Below are 24,590 nucleotides of genomic sequence, written 5' to 3' on the forward strand. Positions count from 1 at the left end.
TTTGATCGAAAATACAGTTAATATTACAGTATTATACAGTAATACAATACATTATTATTATTATTTTTTTATAAATTGCTTACTCCAATCTTCATTGTCACATGATTCTTCAGAAATCATTCTAATATGCTGATTTGGCATTATTAAGGTATTACCATACCAGTATAAACCATTTTTTCCCCCTCAGAATTCAAAATAGGAAGTAATAAAGAATTAAGTGGATAGAATAAAATGTCTTTACTGTAACTTTTGAATATGTGTACAAATGATAAATCATTGTGTGCATAAATTATATTAATTTGATCTAATAATCACTATACCAGCACTAAACCAGCATAAACCAAAAATCCTTCGAATTTGTTGACAAAGCACTCGCTGTCTTTTGTGTTTGTGTGTAACATAGGGTGGTGTTTGGCAATAGCAATGGCCTGGCAGTAGTGGATTACTTACAGAAGACTGTTCTGTTGAATCTGGGAACTGTGGAATTGTACGGCTCTAATGATCCGTATCAGAGACAACTGCGATCTCCCCGCAAGAGCCGACAGCCTTCTGGAGGTCTGATATGCACACAAACATATTTTTCATCTATAATAGACACAGCACATATATATGAACGCAGTGAGCCTTTTTTTAACAGCACATCATTGGCAGGACATGCAGCTGTGCAGCGAGGGGATACAACAGTGTGTCCCCTGCTGGTGGATGGCACAATTGCAGCTAAACACATGCTAGTAAGGAAGAGATGATTGCTGGGACTTGGCAATGGATTGGTTGTTAGATTATCTGGTGTGTATGTGCGGGGGTAATGAGTGATATTTAGCGGGGGGCTGGGATCTGTCGGATATGCGCACAGGGAGAGTGCTGATCAGAGCAGCTGGGTTCAGCTCCTGTCTGCCCATCTGCCTCTCAACTCCAAGATCAGAGCAAAGGCTACACACTGCACCTCACACTAATGTGTATAGGCAGTTGTACTGTCTAAAATACATCTTAGACTACTTTTACACAAGGTAGCGGATACTAGCACACTTTACACGTTTTCCATAGTGTGACGATCATGTTTCTCTTCTTCTCAACAGGACTTTGTGACATTAACGAGGGCTCAGCCACCTCAGAGGATCGCTGCAAATCCCCCACCTCAGGTAAAACACCCCTCGGAGCATGATACAATCCATACTGCCTCCTGCCACCATCATACTGATTAGTCCTGACACTGGAGTCTGCTGAAACACAGATGATATGAGCTCCACAGGGGGGCATTTTAGCATTTCAACCGATTCCTCTGCACAGGACTACAGGGATAGTTCACCTAAAAATGAAAATGATGTCATTATTTACTCATTGTCATGTTGTTTGAAACCAGCATTGACTAAATTTCTTCTTGGAAAAGAACTACAACCCTACACTGCTGGTCAAAGGTTTGGGGTCAGTGAGAATTAATTTTTTTTTTTTTCAGCAATGATGCACTCAATTTATCAGAAGTGACAGTTACATTGTTACAGACGATTTCTATTTTCCGCTGACAATAATAAGAAATGTTACTTAAGCATCAAATAGGCATATTAGATTTATTTTTAAAGGGTCATGTGATGTTGAAGACTGAAGTAATGGCTGCTGAAAATTCAGCTTTTCCATCTCAGTAATTGCATTTTTAAATTTGTTAAAATATAAAACAGTTATTTTAAACGTAAACAAAATATTTCAAAAAATTATCGGGAAACTGTTCTATTTTTTTTAATCAAATAAATACAGCCATGTGGAGACTTCTTTAAAAATATTTGAAATATTTTTAAATAATAAAACGGACCCTTAAACCTTTTGAACAGTGTATGTCAGGTTTTCTGAAGCCTTACAGTAGTTTTGTGTGGGGCTCAAATCAACATTGAAATTATTTACTGAAAATCTTGACATCCCTTCATAAGTTTTCATTAACTTAATTGATCCATTTCACAAAACCAGCCTGAATTATGTTTACAACATGAGGGTGAGTACATAATGATTTTTTGAGTGCTTCTTTTAAGATTCATCACTAATTAATCAAAAATCATGTATACACATGTGTGGATTTATTTTGTTATTCTCTCAGTATTAAACAACACTCTGCTGAAAATAGTTGGCAGTGTTAACGGTACACCTTACGTAACATCCTAAAACTTTGTGCATGTGTCTGTGGAGGAGAACAAAAGTTCACAAAGGTCACAGATGACTGATGAAGGCTGGCAGTGTGATGAATGGTAATGGTGACTGACATCGTGACAGCTTGCTCGCGCCTGATGGGAGAATAGTGGTTAAACATCTGGGCTAGAAGCAAGTCATAGGTTCAAACCCCTGAAGGGGTGATTCATGACCTGAGGAGCAGCACCATTGTGCCCTTCAGCAAAACGGTCTCTGTTTCAAAGCATCTGCTAAAGTAAACATCCACAGCAATCATAAAGACCACACTGGATGAATTGTGAGGAAGTGGTGTCTGAAATTATATGTGGAAAAGAGTCAAAAACGTAGCAGCTGCTTAGACTCTGAGCAAGACTCAGTTGTTTCTGTGGGCGAAAAGGACACATTAAATCTAAATTTACTAGACAACCAAAGCTTGTAAATGCACTGTAAAGCACAGCACTCTTAGTTGAGAGTTCTTTTAGACTGTGGTTAATAAGGTATTGATTGCTTTCAGATACTGTCACTGAATTGTGTAACCAAATAATTAATCCCAGATGTGTCACATAAAGGTTTTACTTTTATGTTTTAGATTCATGTTATGCAAATAACACTTTCCCAGGGATGCTTTTTTTTTCCCTCCAGATTCTTAACCTTTGCTATAATATCACGTCTTCCTCTGGGGCGGGAAAAAAGAACTTTATTTAGCCATCATTATTCAAATTTGCATTGTTTTTGTGGATAGAATGCAAATATAAAATGCTAAAATATTCAAGGTTAAAACACAGATAGGACAAGGTAATCTTAAAGCATTTGCATTCTCTTTCTTTAGTTCATTTAGCGCAGCTGAAGGTGGCTTGATAAGCTGCATACAACCAAAAAAAACTCCTTCTAGAAAGAGCGTGACATTCACACTCGGAGAGCGGGGCAGATCTCAAAATAGAGATAAGATTTGCTCCGAAAGGTCAGAGCAGAATGAGAATGTATTTCCAGTTGGAGCACAGACCTCTGCAGCCGTTCTCTCAGCAAGTGGTTTGATCAAATATTGACTGAAGGTCGCTGTAATTATTGTGCAAATACACTAGCGGTAACACCACGACATGGGCAGATACAGAACAAATGATTGCAACTGCCACAGAAAGCCAAAGCAAACGCACAACAAACAAAACAACCCGGGTCGATACATAATCTTTCACGTTGCGCTGTATGTTGCTCGCAAAAAACCTAAATATCTCTAACTGCTCATATGCTTTACTTCCTCCCAAAAAGTCTTTATGTCAAACCATCAGCAATTCTACAATGGAGGAGGGAGAGGAGGTAAGGTTGGATGACGGTGTAGAAGAGGTTCCACTGGTTTTGTTCAGCCACACTGTCTCTGTCTCTATGTATGAACAAAACAGAGGAAGCAGCTGTTCTCAGAAATAGTTACTTGAATAACCCTGATGGAAATTCCCTCTGCATGCTACGTTCATGTAGCACGCATGTGACATGGTGAAATGTGCTTGTGGTGATTTGCTTGAGGCGTTTCTCTTTGGCCACACCGATGGCTACGTCCTATAATTGTCTGTCTGTAGGAATGAAGGTTTTGGGTTTGTCGTCTTCCTGTACTTCATGTCTCTTTATGTCTGTACATCTCTGCACAGGATTTTGAACAATACACATTTATTTAGATGGATTGCATCCAGCAGTGGTATTCACTTATGTATGCTTTTTTTTTGTGGAGTACTATTAGGAAACAGAACATATAGTTTTAGGTATTTGTCATTTAGGTTTCTTTAGTTGTTCTTATATAAACTTCTTATATAGAGCTGTGAACCCTGTTTTTGTTTTGGTGCTCTCTTAATGAATTTTTTGTTGTTGTTGTTTTTTTTGACTGCTGAGCTCATTACCACTGAAAAACAAAACAAAACAAGAAACACTTTAAATCACAATTTTGTCCACTTAAAATATCTTAACATCTTTAAATGGAAATAAATGCATTTAATTGAGAAGCAAAACTTTTCAAGATATATAAAACAAAAATACTATAAACTAAATAGCGCTATCATTAATTTAATTTGTATTCAGTTAATCAACGAACATAAAAATTGTAAAAAAAATCTAATAAAAATATATCTAAAACTGTAACGTACACTGGAAAATAGTAATAAATTACAAACAAAATGTTCTAATTCAGTTTTGTCTCTCAAGTACATTTATCTTGTTTTAAGAATGTTTAGATATTTTTGCTAACAAAACAAGGTCACGTGTTCTCTGCTAGTTTATTTATGAAAGATAACAGATAAGTCAACATACAGTATGCCTAAGCCGCAAGGGTATACATATATTATACAAAATGTACGAACTCATCCATATAAGCCATAATGTCTAGTTCGTATTCTCCTATGTGGTGCATGCTTGTGGCATGGGCTGCTGAGAATGATTGTTTTGTCTGTTCTGATGTTAATTCTTTTCCTTTCAGGGCTTTGTGTGACCAAATTACACCCATTTACATCCCAGTACTGTTTGTCCAGCAGCATGTTTGTCTCCGACTCGCTGAAAAATATTGCAGTGTCTCCTTTGTCCTGTTTGAAGCATTTGTGTCCCTCGGGATGATTAAAAAACCCTTTAGCTATGTTGTCTTGGTGTTTTCTCCAGCACAACCCGTTCAAGAATTGCATGGCTTTTACTGAGGCTTCAATGTGTTTGTAAAGAGAGGTGTTCTCTTTTTTCCAGCAAAGATGTCACGGAAATTAAGCTTGCCTACTGAGCTAAAGCCAGACTTGGGTAAGCCTCGACTTTGTGTTCATGCTACACAGCTTTTGAATGTGGAGTCCATCAGCACATTATCAGAAACTGGAGAGTCCACATGCCCATTAGCTTTGAACATCACATGTCAGTTAGCCCAAGAATATGGTTTCTTCAGAATTCCCGAACTTTCAGAGTTTATACCGAGTTTCTGGGATTGAAATGTGTTATGAAAGAAAAGGTCCATTTGAAGTTGATTTTCTTTTGTATTGATTTGTGGGTCTGACATACATATGGGTCATGATTGGTTTATCAAAAGGAGTGTTTTTGAGTGTTTCATAAATGGTACATGTAAGCATGGGCAAAACCACTGCTTCATTTTCATGTAGTCATGGTCCTCTGTCAGTCTTTCTAACTTTATCCTGAATAACACAAGTCAGCATTTGCCAGTTCAGCATTTGCTGGTATATTAATTCAGTATAAGATTCAGTTCGGTCATCACTTTCCAGCACGAGTGTTTTTAAGGGAATTCCCTTAAGGAGTACTTTTCTGGAATTGCACTGATTTGAAATGGAAAACAGAGGAGTAGTTTTATGTAAAGATAATAAAAAAAAAAGATTGTAAAGATTGTCCCCTCGCATATCAATGCCATATATAAACTTCTACAGGATATCAGTTATTTGTTTTGAATAAGGAAACTTTAAATGTATACAATTGTTCAAATGTTTGGGATCATTAATTTATTTTCTTTCTAAAAAAAATGTTTTTCATCAAGGATGCATTTAATTGCATTTAATAATCAAAAATGACATTTATAATGATAGTTTTCACAAAAATATTAAGCAGAACAACTTTCTTCAGCACTGATAATATTAAGAAATATAACCATAATTGGGGTTCAAGCACAAAATTGTTTGTGTAGACGGTACAATTATACAATGACCATGTCTCTTTTAAAATGTAATTATCCTTAAGTGCCTCTTTATGGAAGTATTATACTATATACTATATTAAAACAGGCAAATTTAAAATTGGACAGCAACTCATTGAAGACTGACGTAATAGCTGCTTAAAATTCAGCTTACATCACAAAAATAAAGTAAAGTAAATTTTAAATGATTTAAATAGAAAACATACTTTTTAAATTATAACAGTATTTCACAATAGAATTGATTTTGCTGTATTTCTGGAGCCAAGTTGAGCTTAAGACACAAACTTAAATGTGAAAATTTTGAACGATAGCATAGGTTATAAATGAGTAGGATTTGTGACCCTGGACCACAAATCCAGTCTTAAGTCGCTGGGGTATATTTGTAGCAGTAGCCAAAAAACATTTTTTTTCTCTATGCTAAAAATCATTAGGATATTAAGTAAAGATCATTTTCCATGAAGATATTTTGTGAATTTCCTACTTTAAATATATTAAAACTTAATTTTTGATTAGTAATATGCATTGCTAAGAACTTTACAACTTTAAAGGTGATTTTCTCAGTATTCAAATTTTTTTTCCCCGCACCCTCAGAATTCAGATTATCAAATAGTTGTATCTCTGCCAAATATTGTCCTATCCTAACAAACCATACATCAATGGAAAGCTGGTTTTGTGGTCCACAGTCACATATTATGTCATAATAATGGACACTACAATTTCATTCTCTGTCACATTCTTCCATTATTTTTATTTATTTGTTTGTATTTAATTTCTAGACTGTACACACCTTGGATAGGATGACCAGACGTCTAGTTTTTCCCAGAATAGTCCCATTTTCAGACCCCTTGTTTTACCCCAGATTTATTTTAAAGATGGTCTTCTAATTTACTTTAGAAGATAGTCTTCTAATTTATTTTAGAAGATGGACCAATATTCAAATAAATTAGGTTGGGTAAAAGGGTCTAAAATATGTAAGTGTTCCAGGAAAATAGGGCATCTGGTCATTCCAATCTTGGGAATACCATTTATTTCCATCACACTGGAGAGACTGCCTCATTTCCCACATCAAAGGTCATTTTCTCGACACTGAATGATATTGTTTTAACTTGTGCATAAACCATGATCACAAAGTGCATATTTAGATCTTTATTCTGCTCAAGACGAAGAGGCTGAAAGTAATCTGTCAATCTGTTAATCTGTTGGCTGTCATCTCAGAGTGGGGGCTTTACTTTTTTGTGTTTTTCTTTCTACTGTCCTACTCTCTGTATGTCCCCCGCGGGGTTCTATACCCCTAGACAACAGGGACAACTCCTTCAGCCGCTCACGGAGCTCCAGTGTGACCAGTATTGACAAGGAAGCACGAGAGGCCGTCACATCTTTCTATTTCTGTGAGACATACAACCGTAAAGCAGATGGCGGACTTACACCTAGTCTGTGGGTTGGCACGTCCTTGGGCACAGTCCTGGCAATTTCCCTCAACATGCCCCCTGCTGGAGAGCAGAGGCTTCTGCAACCAGTCATTGTCTCCCCTTGTGGTAAGTTAGCACATTAGAGGTTTAAAGGAAAAGTTCATCCATAAATGAAAAATTACTGGAAAAGTAGCCCACGATGTAGAAGAGTTTATTCCTTCATCTAAACAGGTTTGGAGAAATTTAGCATTACTGTGCATTGCTTGCTCACCAATGGATGCTCTGCAGTGAATGGGTGCCGTCAGAATGGGATTCCAGACAGTTTATAAAAACCTCACAGTAATCTACAAGTAATCACACAACTTCAGTCCATCGGTTAATGCCTTATAAAGCAAAAAGCTGTGTGTTTATAATAAATTAACTGTCACTTCAAACACAATCATAATGTAAAAAAAAAGGAAAAAGAAGTCCATCCTCTGTTGTCTTCACATAACAAAATCAGTTGATTTATTTGTGTACAACTGTTTTCACTTCCTGATCTGTGGATATTTCTCTCCTGATTCAGACAAGCTGACCTTTTCTCTGGAGGAAGAGTTATGGTTTATGGACTCATGTTTTGGCCAGAAGCAAAGGTTTAAAGTGAAAGCACTTTAATTATGGTCTTGTGGATTATTGTGATGGTTTTATCATCTGTTTGAACTCTCATTCTGACGGCAGCCATTCACTGCAGAGGATTCAGTGGTGAGAAAGTGATGTAATGCTAAATTTCTCTAAATCTGTTCTAGTGAAGTAACAAAGTCATCTACATCTTGGTTGCATTTTTCTTTGGATCAACTATTCCTTTACTTTGAAGGCTAATTTGTTTGATTCTGACATCTCAACCCTCTCTGTACAGGAACTCTTGTCAGGTTGAAGGGCAGCATTCTCCGCATGGCTTTCCTAGATTCTACAGGGTCTCTCTTCCCTTCTGCTTTTGAGCCATGGTATGAACCCAATGCCCCTGCCAACGGAGAGGAGCGGGACAAGGTCCGTAAGAGACGGCCGGTGTCTGTCTCCCCATCCACATCCCAGGAGCTGAATGAAAACCAATATGCTGTGCTGTGCTCTGAGAAACAGGCCAAAGTCATATCCCTGCCCTCTCAGACCTGCGTATTTAAACACAACATCACCGAAACATCTTTTGTGCTGCGGGCAGATGTGGTACAGATAAACACTGGCATTTGTGTGGCCTGCTTCTGTGCCAATGGACACATCATGACCCTCAGGTGAGAGAAGATGCCCTTAACATAAGCCAGATGAGGGTTGATTTAAATGCATTCATTTAAAATAAATAAAAAAAATCACTAGCAACTGTGATGTCATTTTAAAAGTGTATAGAATTGATATGAAGTAAACAACATATACAGTATATTGAATGCTAAAATCCCAACTCAGTCAACCTTTAAAGCTTTGTTTATCTGCAGACTGCCTGGTTATTGTTTCAGTGATGTGAGGAATTGTTTGTAGCCTGATACTGATATACTGTAACACATGCAGTAAATTTGGAAATAATTCTATTTTTAGTATACAATATTGTCGTCTTGCTCCACTGTTCAGCAAAGTCAGAGCCAGGGGCCTGTTGCTACTGCAACACAGATCTAATCACTGTATTGCTCTCTGAATCGCTTTGGCTTATAAATCTTCAGAGGACAGAAAGGCAGACAAACATCTGTGTGTTTGTCAGTAGGAAGGTCAAAGTTAACCATCCAACATGAAGACCTTGGGGGCATTACTGCAGATATCATCTACAAATGTCCTTAATGTTTGTTTCCTGTAATTTAAAGGCACATTTTGAAGGACAAAATCAGCACTGCCACAGTCTCAGCATTGCAGCTCTTGAATAATAGAGGAGGTGAGAAATCCCAGAGCTGAAGAAATGTCTCACTGTGTCATGCTGTTTCAGTCTGCCAGGGTTGAGGCCACTGCTGGATGTAAATTACCTACCCCTGACAGATATGCGGATAGCGAGAACGTTTTGCTTCACCAACCTCGGCCAGGCCTTGTACCTGACTTCCCCTACTGAGATCCAGAGGATCACCTACAGCCAGGAGGTCTGCGAGAACTTACAGGTGAGCAAAACTGTTCTTCTAGACTCTTCTGTTGCACAGTATTTATGACAGTGTTGAAGATGATGATGATGATGACGATTTAACTGTGTAACAGGAGATGCTTGGTGAGCTGTTTACTCCGGTGGAGACGCCTGAAGCTCCTAACAGGGGATTCTTTAAGGGTCTGTTCGGAGGAGGAGCACAGTCTCTAGACAGAGAAGAGCTCTGTGAGTTATTTTTTCATTATCTGCATTTTACCCTTAAATGCCTAAAGTATATCCGCAAGAATGATATAGTAGGAATGTAGAACACGAACAGAAAGATGAACATTTAGATGTGGGGAGTCTGGAGATAGCTGGCACACTTTTTACTTCAGTAAATATATTTTTCAGGGTAGATTAAATTATAAAGTCAGATTCTCAATAGGTACAAATTATTTCCCAGTCACAATAAATGTTGCCATTGAAAATCAAAATTGTTGCTTTTATCATTGTTAAAATGTTATCATTAATACATTACACAAAACTACAGCATCTAAAAGACACTGGCAACCTGGGATTCACGAAAAAGAATATAAAATAATTGGTACGTATGCCAGTGTATTTTATTGCGCATGGTGTTTACTTGTTGTTACAAAAATATCATTATATTAAATAGTTTACAAATTATTCAGATATAACATGGTTTTGAATAAGGCATTTGAATCCAACATAGAAAATTATGTGTTTGAAACATAATTATGTGTTTGAGATAGAATTTTGACAAAAACCTATTACTAATGTTGTTATTTTTTGAGCTTGAATATAAAATGCTTTTTGTTAATTAAAAAATAAATTGATTTAAAACTTTTAAATAATAAATTAATGCTTATATATTTTGAGATCAGTCAGAGCATGTTTCTTTCAGGTGAAACAGCTCAGACTTAGATTTTAGTCTGGGATTATGTTTAAACCTTGTCTGTTAAACCGGAGGGAATATCTTGTTGTAAATAATTACAATAACTGGATTTAAAATGCGTAGTGTAACAATTAATTGAGATTGTACAGTGCATTTATTAGGTGCATTACAAGGCATAATTAATGCATTAAAACTACTTTTATAATGCATTACACATAAAGGCTTCAAGTAAAGTGTTAAATTTTTTTTAAATAATATATATATATATATATATATATATATATATATATATATATATTAGGGGTGTAACGGTTCACAAAATTCACGGTTCGGTTCGATACGATACACTGATGTCACGGTTCGGTTCGGTTCGGTTCGATACGTTTTAGATACAGCAAAATGTAAAAACATCTCAACTTTTCAGAATGCCGCAAGCGCACCGCGGGTCATGTGACAAGAACCAACCAATCAGCTTCATCCTTTCCCGTAACAACGTTGAGAGCTCAGCCAAGATGAAGGAACAGCTGATCATAGTTGTATATGGATTGCAATTTTGAAATAAATTCAGTAGCAGAGCTACTGCAAGCGATTTTTAGAGCTGCAAATCCATTTATCCTTCGCTGAAATTTCCGCGTCTCATGGAGAGAGCACGTCATTGTTGCTTAGCAAAGACAGACGCCTCAGGAGAAAGACGCGCTTAGCGTTTTCCATGCGTTTTTAGGCACGATATGTGAACTAAGGCGCTCGCTCACTCAGCACGCGCTGAAGGCTCGTTGCAAAATGTCTAATGCATTTAACAGACCAGAAATATAAGATCCTAAAATAACCAACAGGTCTGGTGTTTGGGTTGGATTCCCTGTAAGCTATAGTGTCTAAATGCTGCAGGGATAGTTTGCTGCGTGCATGTTTCTCCCTTTTTTCGTCTTTTCCCAGATAGTACTGACGCATATATCCCAGATATTCCCGCTGTTTTTTTTTTGTTTTTTTTTGTAATCCCGCTGGTGTACCCTGTCATGTTGCAGATGCGACATACCGTTGTTTATTTATCCACCACTCTCTTGCCATCACCATTATAGCTTAAAGGGAATCCAAAGTGCACCCAAACACCAGACCTGTTGGTTATTGGAGGATCTTCTCATTTCTAGTCTGTTAAACGCATTGGCTATTTTGCAACGAGCCTTCAGCGCGTACTGAGTGAGCGAGCGCCTGCTGAGTAGCCTAACATAAACATATAAGATGGTGTTTTTTTTTCTTCTTCGGGAGTGTCAGGGGCGTTGCCTGTTACGTTGTTTGGGTTATTGGGCTACCTTGTTGAACGCATATCATTATATTTCTTTCTCTCTCTTTTTTTTTTTTTTTCAAATATAATTAATTACTCCAACGAACCGTTCGGTATACATAATGCGTACCGCGTACCGAACCGAAAGCGTCGTACCGAACGGTTCAATACGAATACGCGTATCGTTACACCCCTAATATATATATATATATATTTATATATATATATATATATATATATATATATATATATATATATATATATATATATATTTTTTTTTTTTTTTTTTTTTTTTATTTATTTTTTTTTTTTTGGTTAAAAAAATTATTAAGTAAATTTTATAAATATGACAAAAGGACATAACAAAATACACAAGCACATGACAAAAAAAAAAAAAATATATATATATATATTATAAAAATTAAATATTATATATATATAGATTTTTTTTTTTTAAACTATATATAATGCAAAAATAACACTGGTGACAACTAGTCATCTAGCCAAGCTGTTTCCTGTGCCTCTTTGCCATCTAAAGTTCATCTAAGTTCTGCTCTTAAAAATGGCATCTTCACTATGTTGTCATAAGCCAGAGCTAATTTGTGCTCTGTTGTGATGTCTACTCATTTGCAGCATTCTTTCCTCCTCTTCTTTTCACACACTGCTTCCTTATTTGTTTTTCAGTCGGCGAGTCAGGAGCCGGAAAAGCACCACGCAGTCTCGCTCAGCACATTCCAGGTCCTGGGGGTTTAGAAGGCATGAAGGGGGCAGCGTCAGGCATTGTGGGCGATCTCGCTCGAGCTCGGATAGCGTTGGACGAGAGAGGGCAAAAACTGAGCGAGGTGGAAGAGCGGACGGCAGCCATGATGGCCAGCGCTGACACATTCTCCAAACACGCTCATGAGGTACAGCATTACCACAGCTGACGCCAATAACAGATGAATCACTTCGTAAAAATAGATAAACATTTCATTTAATGTGCATTATAATCATTGTGGCAGTGCAGCTGGTGTCTCTAATTTTGATCGTCTTTTTACTCCCTTTTGCAGATGATGTTAAAGTGTAAGGATAAAAAATGGTACCAGTTCTGATTTCCGCAAAACAGCAGAGCCCAAAGGGACTCAGGAGCTCTTCTACACAGCCTAGTTCATCTGTAATCCTTCTCTCAGTCCCATCTTTATCTCTCCTCTGCTGGACCAGTGGGATCCCTCGCTCTTACCTAGCACAATATTAAATACAGTCTGCTTACAGAACTGTGGCACAGACTGAGAGTGGCCCAAATCTGAGGAGTACCATACCATGATGGCGTCCACTCTTCCGTTTTTGTTTGTTTGTTTAATAACATGGCGGCTGGGCTTTGCATGCCCTGGAATTCCATTTCTTCTCTCAGTCTTTAAATTGTTTTTGTGCTGTTGTTTTTTGCAATCACATCCTGCCTCCCTCATCGGAGAGCAGTAAGTAGTCAAAAAAGACAGACAGACTAAACAAAAAATACAAAAACTAAAACAAAAAACATAAAAAAAAAAAAATATATATATATATATATATATATATATATATATATATATATATATATATAATACTATATAAATCTCTGTAAAAATGCCATATTCGCTATTGACTGTCAAGGAAAACTGAAATACAAAGACACCAGGTGAAGCACGGAAAGAGCTCCGTTCACAGGAAATGATGTCATAACACGGAGGAGTCAAACCTTTCAGAAGAACAGAAAACATCTCCCTTCTCCAAGAAATTACTCAGTATAATTCTGTAATTTGATTATTTATTTATTTTTATTAATTTGGCAAAAAACTAGAAATTATTTTGTTAAATCAACGGTATGTCTTATTAAATATACAATGCTTTTTGGGTGATATCTGTATGGAATTATTGTGAATATCACTACAATAATGCTTTACATTAAAGTACCATCTAGAGGGTTTATAATAAGTTGACAGGATCCAGAGATTTAAACGACAGATCTATGTGGTAAATGAATGAATTATGAAATAACTATTTATAAACCAACCATAAGTGATTTAAAGATGGTATTTTCATGTGATACATTATACAGATGTTTAAACTTTCTATCAAACTTCGCACAGAAAATATCTGGTCTGGACTGCGTTGTGAAAGAAAGTAGGCAAATTTAAGGTTTAAAGTTATCCATGTTTTTTTTGGGTAGACAGCCATATAGACCTCAACAGCTAGAATATCTGTTGTGATATCAAAAATGACATCACAGTCTTTTCGGCGTTGACTCTGGGACTTGATTTGGTCCATTAGACCAACTTTCTCATTCCTGCATAATGCATACGTAGATTTAATATAGATGCTTTAGTTGAACATGTACAGATTGTACTGTAGTAAATATTTTGGTCCACATTTCATTTGTCAAATAAAAAGCACTTACTGTACTCTTGGAAACGGCTCTTTTCATACCTGGGAATTTGAAGCGGTTTTCCAGCTCTAATCTTAGGGTGGAACGCTTTCACTGACTTGGAAACAATATTCATTGTAGTTCTGAATGTCAGGATAACATGTTTCTATCTGGTTCCACACTGGTGCTTCATATGTGATGCAGTGGCACAGAACGTACTTCAAGATCATCTCCATCTGTGAAAACAACTACAATGAGTGTTAGGTGTACATTCCAAACCAGAAAACTAGAATTTAGCAACATTAAATACAAAAATAAAAATTGTACGGCTAACGTCTTTCTTGTCCCATTTCTCCCTTGAAACCACATTTTAGTGCCATTATATTTATTAGTGGTTTGCAAGAAATGCTGCTATATATGTTGCATTCATCACATGATCCATTGTTGTTCCAGATACTGATGCTCACTTGCCTCTCTGCCCAAAGTTTTTTGCCATTCTGTGAATGAAAGAAGTAGTTCGACAATCTGGGAGCATAAATTGAGCCCAAGACAGTTGCCATATCTTTTCAAACGCCAAAGATTTTCTTTCATTGAGTTCTGTATTCCACTGACTGTGTTCGACAGTTGTTTGTGTCTGGAGTACCACTGCATATTTCACCAGTTTCCGTGTTGAGGACTGTTCTGATGTTTTTGGCGCTGTGCTAGTCTGCCTTTCATGTGTTCGTATGCCGTACTTCAAACAAAGAAAAATAGGGGGAAAAAAGAATTACAAAACAAAACAAAGCCAATCTCTCTCAGACTCTAAATGTTTCTCTGTGTTGGACTCTATATTCTCTGTAGATGTGTTTTCATGCCATGGTGTTATAGTGTTTCTGAAGACCGGGTTTGTTTTTGAATATCTTGCTCGTATGTCATCTCTTCTGATCAACTAACTCAATTATATTTGTACAATGTGTATTTTTCTCTGCAGTACTGTATTTCCCTGAATAGATATCCTTGTCATATTTTTAATCATCGATTATTACTAAATTATTTTTATATATGCTTTGAGGAGGATGTAGTTTGAGCTCGTTGTGCTCCGTTACTTGTCTTCATATCTTTGTTTTCTGTTGTGTGATCTGTTTGTTCATGCTATCACTGACACAACAGGGTGATTTTTGAATTCAACACGAGTGAGTGAGTGAGCTTTTCCTTGAAATTATCACATGCAAGTGTGGTTCATTATAAAAAATGCCATCCATTTGATTATGTGTGTTGGAAAATACATTTTAGGCCCCGACATGGTTGATACAATTCAAAACCAAAAATTGCTTTTACCAAGATGTTGGCTCATGTACTCATGAGATATTTCCAGGAAATATTTGATGTCCTAGGTTGCTATTTTGTCATTGTCAATCGATAAAGTATCCATTCAGCCGTGTTGAACTGTAATGCTGTAAATGTCAGTAATAAGTGTTCTAACTCCAGCAGAATTTATTGATCACAACTTCAGTTCATTCATGTCTGTTTCAGAGAGGTTTCGGACTCACTCTTAATGTGAACCTGGTTGTTTGCCCTTTGTGATCTTTCATGACTAAGGAGAAAAAAAGTTCTTGTTGCTTTCTTGGCTTAAATTTAATTTATTCATTTTTGTAATGTTTCATGTTGACTTTAAGTGAAGTGTTTTATTTGTCTCAGACAGAACATTCTGAAATATTACACTTTTAACATGCAGAAGAGCCTCGTTCATTTTCTGTCCTGAATATAACGGTTATCAGTGGGTTGCAGTATTTTCTCATTGTAGCCAATTTCTTGTACAGTTTTATGCAAATTTCACATTGGATGTTTATGACTATCTGCTGCCACAAACAATTTAGAATTTCTGTAGATAGAAATGACTGTGCAATGGAAAATAAATGATTTAAAAATCTTTCCTGTGTTGTCTGTCTCATGGTTCTAGTTCTTAAAATTGGTTCTTGATCAGAACAGTTTGTAAAACAGTCCCATTTTATTACACATAAAGTGGGAACAAAAGATTTATTTATATTTTATTTGTATTCTTTATAAAGAACTTTAGGAAGAGCATACCTATTTGCCAGTGTGTTGGCTGTGATAGGTTGGATGTTGCCTAACCACGCCCACTAAAATGATGTCATGTCTGGCAAATTACATGATTGTCACAATTATATACCCATCTCCTTCTTTGATGACTCCTTCTTATTAATTAAATTATTAAGGATTGTTACAGTCTGCTGATTTATAAAGGGATACATAAGGGAACTTATTTGTCCCACTTCTGTTAATCTCACCCTTATTAATCATGGAGGTGTACTATGATCAATATTGATATAGTATCTCAAAGCACTGAGAAGATATGAAAAGGATGCTGTTATACTATTAAAGACCACAAGGAGGGGTAGTAAGACAAGGAAAAATGTTGATCAAACGGCAATGAGGCACAACTCTGGATCAGCTGAAGGACTACATAATGAAGGCGTAAAAAAAAAAAAACAGGTCTAATTTAAAACAACAAAATGAAAAACTTTTTTTTCAATCACCCCTTAGAGCATAACAATTTCTTAGTTTAAAGGAGCACACAATTATAATAGTATGCATTTTGTATTTGTATGAACATATTGGGGTGAATTCAGGTCGATTGGGACACCTTGACTAGGAGTGTCCTAAATTGAATTTAATATTATGAATATGAATGTTTTCTCCAATTGTCAACTACCATATTAAAACGTGTCAATTTAGTATAATTTATATAATATTTAGGCTATTGAATTAGCTTAAAATTATACATTTTTAGTTTAGTTTATTAGGCCTAATTTTGTTAAGTGTTTTTTTTTTTCATGTTTAATAGGTTATTTATATTTAACTTTACATTTAAGTTTAGTACTTCTAGTTTTTCAACCTACTGTTCAGCCTATTTCCGTTTGTACAATAACATTTTTAAAGTTTAACTTTTTCTTCTAATTTTATTTTTACATGCAAAATACTAACAATCTTATTATGATGTGAACGTTGACTTTTTTTTTCTAACACAAATATTTTTTTTGCCCAAGTTTAAGGCAGGGGGCACCATTAGACTGTAGCATAAAAGTGAAAAGCGCGTGCAGCAGCGCATCAGATTTAAATGCTCTTCCAGCAGTAGAGAAGAGACACGCGCTCCTGCACAGCACACACAGCAGACAGACAGCAGCCTGCCGTTACCTCAACATTTACCTTCCTCTGCTTTGCCGAAAATTAAAAGTCACAAAGTTTCGGATTTTTAAGAAGCGCCATGCCAGGTTTTCATTTACCCCAAACTCTGACAAACTGACAGATTTCACAGCGCGTGCCCAGATTCAAACCGTGTCTGCTAACCAACCGTCGCCTCGCTGAGGAAAACCGATCTTTTTCGCCGCCAACGCGATTACGCTGCTCAGCAAATAGTGGCAAGAAGTCTGAAACCACATGTGCTCGTCTCCAAACCGGAGAGACGCGGTTTCGTTTGTCTTCAGAGAGGAAAAGAGTTGGCTTTAAGCCGTACTGACAGACACAAGGGAAGGGAGGACGGTCTCGTGAGAACGCTGGAGAAGAGCATTGGAAATTCACGCGGTGCGTAATATTCACGTTTCTTCTTGGCACTACTGCGCGAACAGTTGAAATAAACGAGGGGAAAATGTAGTCAGTGTGGATGGTTATCAGTATAGCCACTTTAGACGCTAACCATTACCGGCGAATGGCTCTTTAAACACGGTGAAGGGGGCGGTAGTTGTGGAGGCAATGCCAAGTTGAAGTGTCTCGACATTGTCAGTATTAATAAACGCTAAAGTGCCCAGGACCGTCTGTTTAACATTTATGGGATCGTGGATATTTTAAACATCCACTGCTATTAAAAAGTGGAGAGAAATGCTGAATGAAGATGACACATTGACTGGGATATTCACGTAAACCGCAGGCACACGCGCTGTCAGTCACCTGCTCACAAAGGTTAACGCACCTTTACGCTTAAACACAGTTCAAAATGATGACCAGCGGACCCAGCATCGTCTATGAATGGCTGAAAACCCTTCAGCTGTGTCAGTATGTCGAGGCTTTTGTGGATAACGGGTACGACGACTTGGAAGTTTGCAAACAAATTGGAGACCCGGACTTGGATGCCATCGGTGTGTTCATTCCGCACCACCGCCAGCGGATTCACGATGCCGTGCAAAGGTTAAAAGATCACGATAAGGAGACGGCCACTGGGCTTTATTTCACCCTGGAGCCGATGCCCCCGGTCTCACCTATATTCAGGAGTCGCATGGCAGAGCAATGCGAGCCTAGGCTGCGGGGCTCCAGGTCATGGACTGAGCAGAGCAGTGATAGAGCGGCGCGCAGCATGGGGTACATGGGGGCGTCCAGGAATCTGACGCTGGGGAACCGCAAGGAGCTGGAAGTCTACCCAAAACTGAAGCTGAAGATCATGATCAGGGATAAACTCATTAGGGACGGGATAAACCTTGCCAAGCAGCCATACTCTAATAAGGTGAGTAGCTGTGTTTACCTTTTGTCCCGCGTCGCTATAAACCACGTGGCCTGCCCTTGAATCAGATATTTGGATTGTAAACAGCCTCAGTTAGAAACACAAGCTCAGTATAATTATACAACCTTGGATTTATGTGATTAGAAGGAGAGTGTAACAGTATAGGACCGTGTGGCTTGGATGCAGGGATATGGAGGTTTGATGACTCGAATTTGGCCTTAATCTGGTTTCCAAAATATGATCAATAGCCTACTGACTGGTTTTGGACTCACTCTGCGTTTCTAATGGTTTTCTGGGATCAGTAGGCCAGCTAGAATCGATTGGCCTATGCAGGAAATGCCCTCACACTGCATAAATCCAACATTCAACATTGGATAATTCAAACCTGACCCTTTTCCTTTTGTGTGTGTGTGTGTGTGTGTTTGAGCACTGAGGCTGGAAGTTCAAGGTGGATACAGAATCAAAGGGAGAAAGAGCTTCAGAGAGGTTGGTTGAATGTTGCGACCCTGTTTTAGATTGAGTATTCGTTACACTTTATAATAGAGATTTAATGTGGGGGATTTGTTGGAGGTATTACTGGGATTTAGATTTACAACAACTTAATGCTTTCCGATGAACCCTGGCCTTTAAAAATAGTTGTTTGAGTGTGCACCACAGTTTCCCCTTTGGAAAAAAGCATATTTCTTGTGATTTTGATAGTTCCCAGCAGCTGGACAGTAAAATGACAATGAATTTCCAGAAAACTGGACAGCATTAGTAGCTGTAATTGTTTGAGGTGTGATTCTTCAACTCTTGATCCACTTATTGGAATGAATTGTTAGAGATGTGCATTGTTTTGAGGACTGTACAGATATGTACTTAGAAGGTAATGTTTGCTTTGGTTCAATATCTTGAATCAGAATTTGATTGGTTCATGAATGTTGATGACATCAGTTATTATGAGGTCACAGAATTCATGGACATCCTGATTAGATTATCCTCAAGACTAGACAGTAATAACTGACATCATATGGATATTTGAAGTCAGAACAGGTTAGATCTTACTTCCTTAAAGGGGTTTATTCACCCAAAAATGTAATGTCTGTCATTCACTTCTCACTCACATGTCGTACCAAGTCTGTATGGCTTTCTTTTTTCTGTGGAACTAAAAGAAGATATTTTGACTATTGTGGAGGACCAAAGAACATTGGACCCCATTGACTTGCCATTGTATGGACAAAAAAAACTGAGACTGTTTTCAGTGTCTTTGTTTCTCAGAAGAAAGGAGTATTAAATGGTGTTTTATTTTTTGTGGGAATTTATGATGCCCATTGTTTTCATTTAATGAAATGATCATTGATCTCTTCATAAATTGATCAGAAGTCCTCCGCAACTTTAAATTAGTCCACATTGTTCAGTCTCATGTAGCCAGAACTTCAGACTGACGGCAGAAGGTCTGGGAACCAAAGAGGCAATATGACTGACGGGTAAAACAACCAGTCATGTTTTACTTTGTGTTGTGTCATGTTTAGGGGTGTGAAAATGTACCCTCAATAACAAACTAGTGTGTAAAACTCTTGGATGTGTTTTGAGGAGTCTATTCTGTAAAATGTACATATTTCTCATTAGGGTTGGTTGATATATCTAACATATGATCATGCACATCTAGTCAGTAAATCTGGTTCAGTGATAACCGCTAAATCGCCATCACCTGCTTTCAAATGAAGCAGCATTTAACAGACTGAGCCATAGATCACTGACGAGCTTCGCATTCTTATTGCGTATTCATCAAAGGCTCTATTAAATGCCGCTCCATTTGAAAGCAGGTGATGACGATTAAGTGGTAATCATGGAACTAGATTTACTGACTAGATGCGCATGATCATATCGTTAGATATATCGCCCAGCCCTATTTCACATACTTTTGAAAATAGCTTTTAATGACTGCTTTCTTCTATCGTGAGGGGGTTTGGCGTAATGGCATTGTTTTATTTTATCCGTTATGGCCTCTTGTCGTGTTGCAGACAAAGATCTTGTGGCGGGCCATGCAAAGTAACGTTAAGTGTCAAGACGTGACTGTTTAGCTGGAGTTCCACACATTATGCCATGCTCATTTGGGTGCACATTTTTGAGATGTGACCTCATGTTGCTAGTGGTCGAATGGTATCTTTAATAGCTTGCATACAACTTTATCTCGCGGGTCAACAATTTTACTTCACTTTCTCTGCTGCGGTCAAGTTGTGCTCTGCACTTGCTTTCATCTTCCATGAAGACGCGTCAACTTTCAGCCGTGATGCTGTGCCAGACAGTGCGACTCCTGTGACCTGTCCCTGAACCCTCAGGCGCGCTAGCGCGCCCACTCGCAAAGCAGACAGCCACGCCTCTACTACTGCGGACATTTCTTTCCACTTTATTTTTTAATTTGAATATTAATTTTCACCTTTTGAATTATTATTATTATTATTATTATTATTATTATTGTTTTTCTATATGAATACATATTCTAATTTAGAATATTCGTTGACAGCCCTAAGAAGCCGTCTGCTCTGCTCTTTAATAGCTCTCATGAATGTTACACAACGATCAACCTGCACAGTGCAAATAGCCAAAACCTGGATATTTTAAGCAATATTAAAATTCTGGCTGGGACGTGTCCCGTATGAACAACGCATATGGTCACCCTAAGTATAATTTGAGCAATCAGATGGCGACTTCGATACTCCTGAAGTGTTATCAATTTTGTCTGCCATATGCATCAGAAGTTCAGACAACTTTTCAACATTCAGCATTGTTCACACCAGTTTGCATTGCTTTTTATGGTTTGCATGTTGCCATCTAGTGGTAGCAAGCTGACTATCCCATACATGGATCTCTCAATTTTCACTTTTGTTGAAGTGGTGTAGTTTTAGGTTTGGAGAAAGTTTTTAAAGGAACCGACCAAAATTGTCCTTATTCATTGGTGATGTTTCCCTCCAGAGAGCTGTTACTTTAACAACATCATTGTGCTTGTTTGGGTTCACTGTAGATTGTCTTCTAATTTTAGAAAGATTCTGATCCTCACAAGTTAACCCAAGTATTTAAAAGGCTCATTTGATTCAGTCTGTTCAGAAAGTTCCTTCTATTTGTCTCTTTACTTTGAAATAAGCTCACAGCATATGGTCCCTCAGGCACTCAATGAACGTATGCTTGAACAGCACAGTTCTTGTGATTTAATAAATTCATTGTTGATTTATGAGACAACAATATATTACGGTGTTAAATTAGGGAAGTAATTGAAATGTTTTTAGTTCCCATCTGATTGAGTTGAAAAGCATGTAGTGATGATGTTTTATGTCAAAGCTTCATTGCTGTGGTAGATCTGTATACTGCTCCTCAGAGGTTTCAGTAGGCTAAATAAACTTAAACAGTGATCTATTTGTGTTACTCTTAAGATGGATTTTGCCATAGGGTGGAACACACATGTCTGATTATTGGCTTGATGGCTTTTCAAGTTCATATCAACCTCATAAGTGCTTAGCTACTCAGGGCTCCAAACTGTGTCTAAAACGGTCGCATTTGTGACCATAAATATAAAAATGCGAGTGAAGTTTTTGCTGAGGTCGCCACTGGCGACTAGGCCTATGTATTTACATGTTATCTCTTAAAAGATTGTAATGTAATTCCATTTTCATTTCCATGTAATTCCATTTTCCTGATTGTTTTGCATTCACATCTTTTGTTATGTTCGCGCATTGAGAGAATGAGCATTGAAGTTTTAGTGGGGAAAAGAGTTAAACCGTCCTGATCTGCCGTGCAGCAGCGCTGACACACACCTGGTAAACGCGCGTAAGAGAGAAATGGAGACTTGAAGAGAAAGTGCAGAAAAACAGCGTCTATTTCGTTCATAACTTGAACAAACTACAACAGGTAAAGCTGCCATCTGTGTGGATATTGGCAATATCGTTAACATTTCTCGTTTATAATCATAAGGTTTCTTCTTAACAAGATCTTAGTCCATGCTGTGTTCTGTTAATGCATGAACTTCATTTTTTGAAGTGCACTTGCCGTCCAGTAATTGCAAAAAGCTTTGTTACTTTTTAATTTACAAAGTATCAGCTTTAAAAGTATTCCAAATTCATAACAAAATTCAAACAATAAATACAGTTTTGGTACTCTTTAAGGGGCCGTTCACATATCGCGCCTAAAAACGCGTGGAAAACCGCTTTCTGATTTTTTTTTTCCAAAAGCCTTCTTGCTCTTGCGCTCCTGAGGCGTCTGCTGTTGCTAAGCAACCATGACCTGCTCTCTCCATGAAGACGCGTAAATTTCAGCAAAGAATAAATGGACCTTTCGGTGTCCATAAGCTCATCAGTCAGCTAGAAAAATAACTATAAAAAGGAGCATTTTGCTATGTTTATGAGCTATTGAATTTTTATATTTTTACTTAACCTGTTGTCTACATGATTCAACTCCTCCTATTAAATTTAATTTGACTAATTAAGAAAAACAGACTGAAAGTTTGAAAGACATACACTCTTAAAAATAAAGGAGCTTAAAAGGTTCTTCACAGAACAATTTTGGTTCCACAAAGAACCATTCAGTCAAAGGCTCTTTGAAGAACAATCTCTTTCTGACCTTTTCATAATCTGTTATTGTCTTCAAATGTTAAAGGTTCTTTATGAAACCATTTAGACAGGAAAAAAAGTTTATTCTATGGTATCATGAAGCACCTTTATTTTTAAGAGAGTATGACAACACTTACAGGATGCATTGAGGAGGACCCCAAACTATACTCAGGGGCCAAGTGATGCTTATGGTCCATGATATTGGTACAGATTTTGTGTAATAAACAACGCATGACTATATATTTCAAGTTGGAAAAGACATTTAGCTCCCACTTTAAGTGAACCTTCATTCCCAGGTCATCTACAAGATGGATTAAAATGCTGATAAAGTCAAGAAAAGATAAGACATAAACACGTCAGTATGATTAAAAAGTTAAAATGTAAATTAAATTTAAATAAAGCACATAAAACATGTTTATTCTGTGGCACCTAAAAAATCATTTGGCACCTAAGTTTTTTTCTTATAGGAGCCAATGGCTCCTTACTCTATTTTTTTGTTTGGAGCCCTGCTACTGTATATGGTCATCATTAAGCGGATTGTGGGAAACGGTTGTAGATATTCTGAAATGCATGTTGTAGTGCAAAGGATTTACTTATCTTTGATGAAAAATATGTGGTTTGCTGATAATATTCTGTAAATTATCCCATTGAAACTCTGCATTAGCTTTCCTCACCTCTCATCGGACTGTTTATCCACACATAGATTACAGTAATTTTATGGCTTGTGCAGTAGTGGTCGTTTTGTTTATAGCTGATCTTTGAAAACTGTCTGCTAGCAGCTCTTAATAGATCCTTTGACAGGCTGTGGAATGTTGTCCCCTCACACGCCAGACCATAATCCTTTTCATGATGCCACTAATGACCTTAGGGGAGCAATAAATACCCATAATGTTTTCCTTCACTACAGAAGAGGTTTATTTATTTAATGACGTCTTATCAGTTTTACTGATCAGGGCTCGACAGTGAGCATTTCACTCACATTTGCAACTAAACATAGATGTGTGTGAGAACTGGAAAATTTATTTAGGAGTATAAGTGTGAATAAAATGTATTAAACATCTTCACTTATGCGATAGCCTATAACAAATGTATTAATTTCTTAAAGGGGGGGGGGTGAAATGCTCATTTTCACTCAACCTCCTGTTAATCTTGAGTACCTATAGAGTAGTACTGCATCCTTCATACCTCCAAAAAGTCTTTAGTTTTATTATATTTATAAGAGAAAAATAGTCTGTGCCAATTTTTTCCGGAAAAACACGAGCCGCTGGAGGTGTGACGTGTGGGCGGAGCTAAAGAATCACGAGTGCGAGTAGGCTTTTGCGTTATGAGCGTTTGGAAGTTGTGACATTACCGTGAGGGAAAAAAAAACATCATCCAAAACAAACCATGGCTAACAGTCAGATTCAGCCGTTTATTTATGATCCAGAATCAGATCCCGACACTGAAACTGAACGAGAGCAGCAGCAGCAACTACTACAACAGGACGTCTCTATGTGGTATGTATTGAAACTGTATATATTTGCTTATGTAACCCTTCTCTCCCGGGTCCTTTCTGATGCTCCTCGCACTCGCTCCGAGCGGGGCTCGAACCCGGGTCTCCGGCATGGGAGAAGGACGCACTAACAAGGAGGCAGAGATATTTTAAGCAGTTTTACTC

At 37.5% G+C, this 24,590-nt stretch overlaps 2 protein-coding genes across 8 annotated transcripts in view; both read left to right on the forward strand.

The window, feature by feature from the left end:
• The window catches only part of stxbp5a (syntaxin binding protein 5a (tomosyn)), a 75,144-nt gene extending 59,377 nt beyond the window's left edge, over positions 1–15,767 (forward strand). Inside the window, exons 18-27 of one of the 3 annotated variants that reach the window (XM_052585622.1) lie at positions 404–555; positions 1,077–1,139; positions 3,418–3,465; positions 4,864–4,913; positions 7,059–7,341; positions 8,111–8,480; positions 9,158–9,323; positions 9,418–9,529; positions 12,163–12,383; positions 12,528–15,767. In XM_052585622.1, coding sequence (XP_052441582.1) covers positions 404–555; positions 1,077–1,139; positions 3,418–3,465; positions 4,864–4,913; positions 7,059–7,341; positions 8,111–8,480; positions 9,158–9,323; positions 9,418–9,529; positions 12,163–12,383; positions 12,528–12,569 — 1,507 coding nt within the window. In that variant the 3' untranslated portion in view covers positions 12,570–15,767. Of the gene's footprint in view, positions 1–403; positions 556–1,076; positions 1,140–3,417; positions 3,466–4,863; positions 4,915–7,058; positions 7,342–8,110; positions 8,481–9,157; positions 9,324–9,417; positions 9,530–12,162; positions 12,384–12,527 lie in introns of all 3 variants that reach the window. The other 2 variants (XM_052585623.1, XM_052585621.1) reach the window with 2 other exon arrangements.
• Positions 15,768–16,988: 1,221 nt separating this feature from the next.
• The window catches only part of sash1a (SAM and SH3 domain containing 1a), a 218,747-nt gene continuing 211,145 nt past the window's right edge, over positions 16,989–24,590 (forward strand). For 4 of the 5 annotated variants that reach the window (XM_052585624.1, XM_052585625.1, XM_052585627.1 and 1 more), the window contains exon 1: positions 16,990–18,353. In XM_052585624.1, the coding sequence (XP_052441584.1) occupies positions 17,850–18,353 (504 nt within the window). In that variant the 5' untranslated portion in view covers positions 16,990–17,849. Of the gene's footprint in view, positions 18,354–24,590 lie in introns of all 5 variants that reach the window. The other variant, XM_052585628.1, reaches the window with a different exon arrangement.

Source organism: Carassius gibelio, chromosome B20, assembly GCF_023724105.1.
Source record: "Carassius gibelio isolate Cgi1373 ecotype wild population from Czech Republic chromosome B20, carGib1.2-hapl.c, whole genome shotgun sequence".
In the NCBI taxonomy this organism is placed as follows: Eukaryota; Metazoa; Chordata; class Actinopteri; order Cypriniformes; family Cyprinidae; genus Carassius; species Carassius gibelio.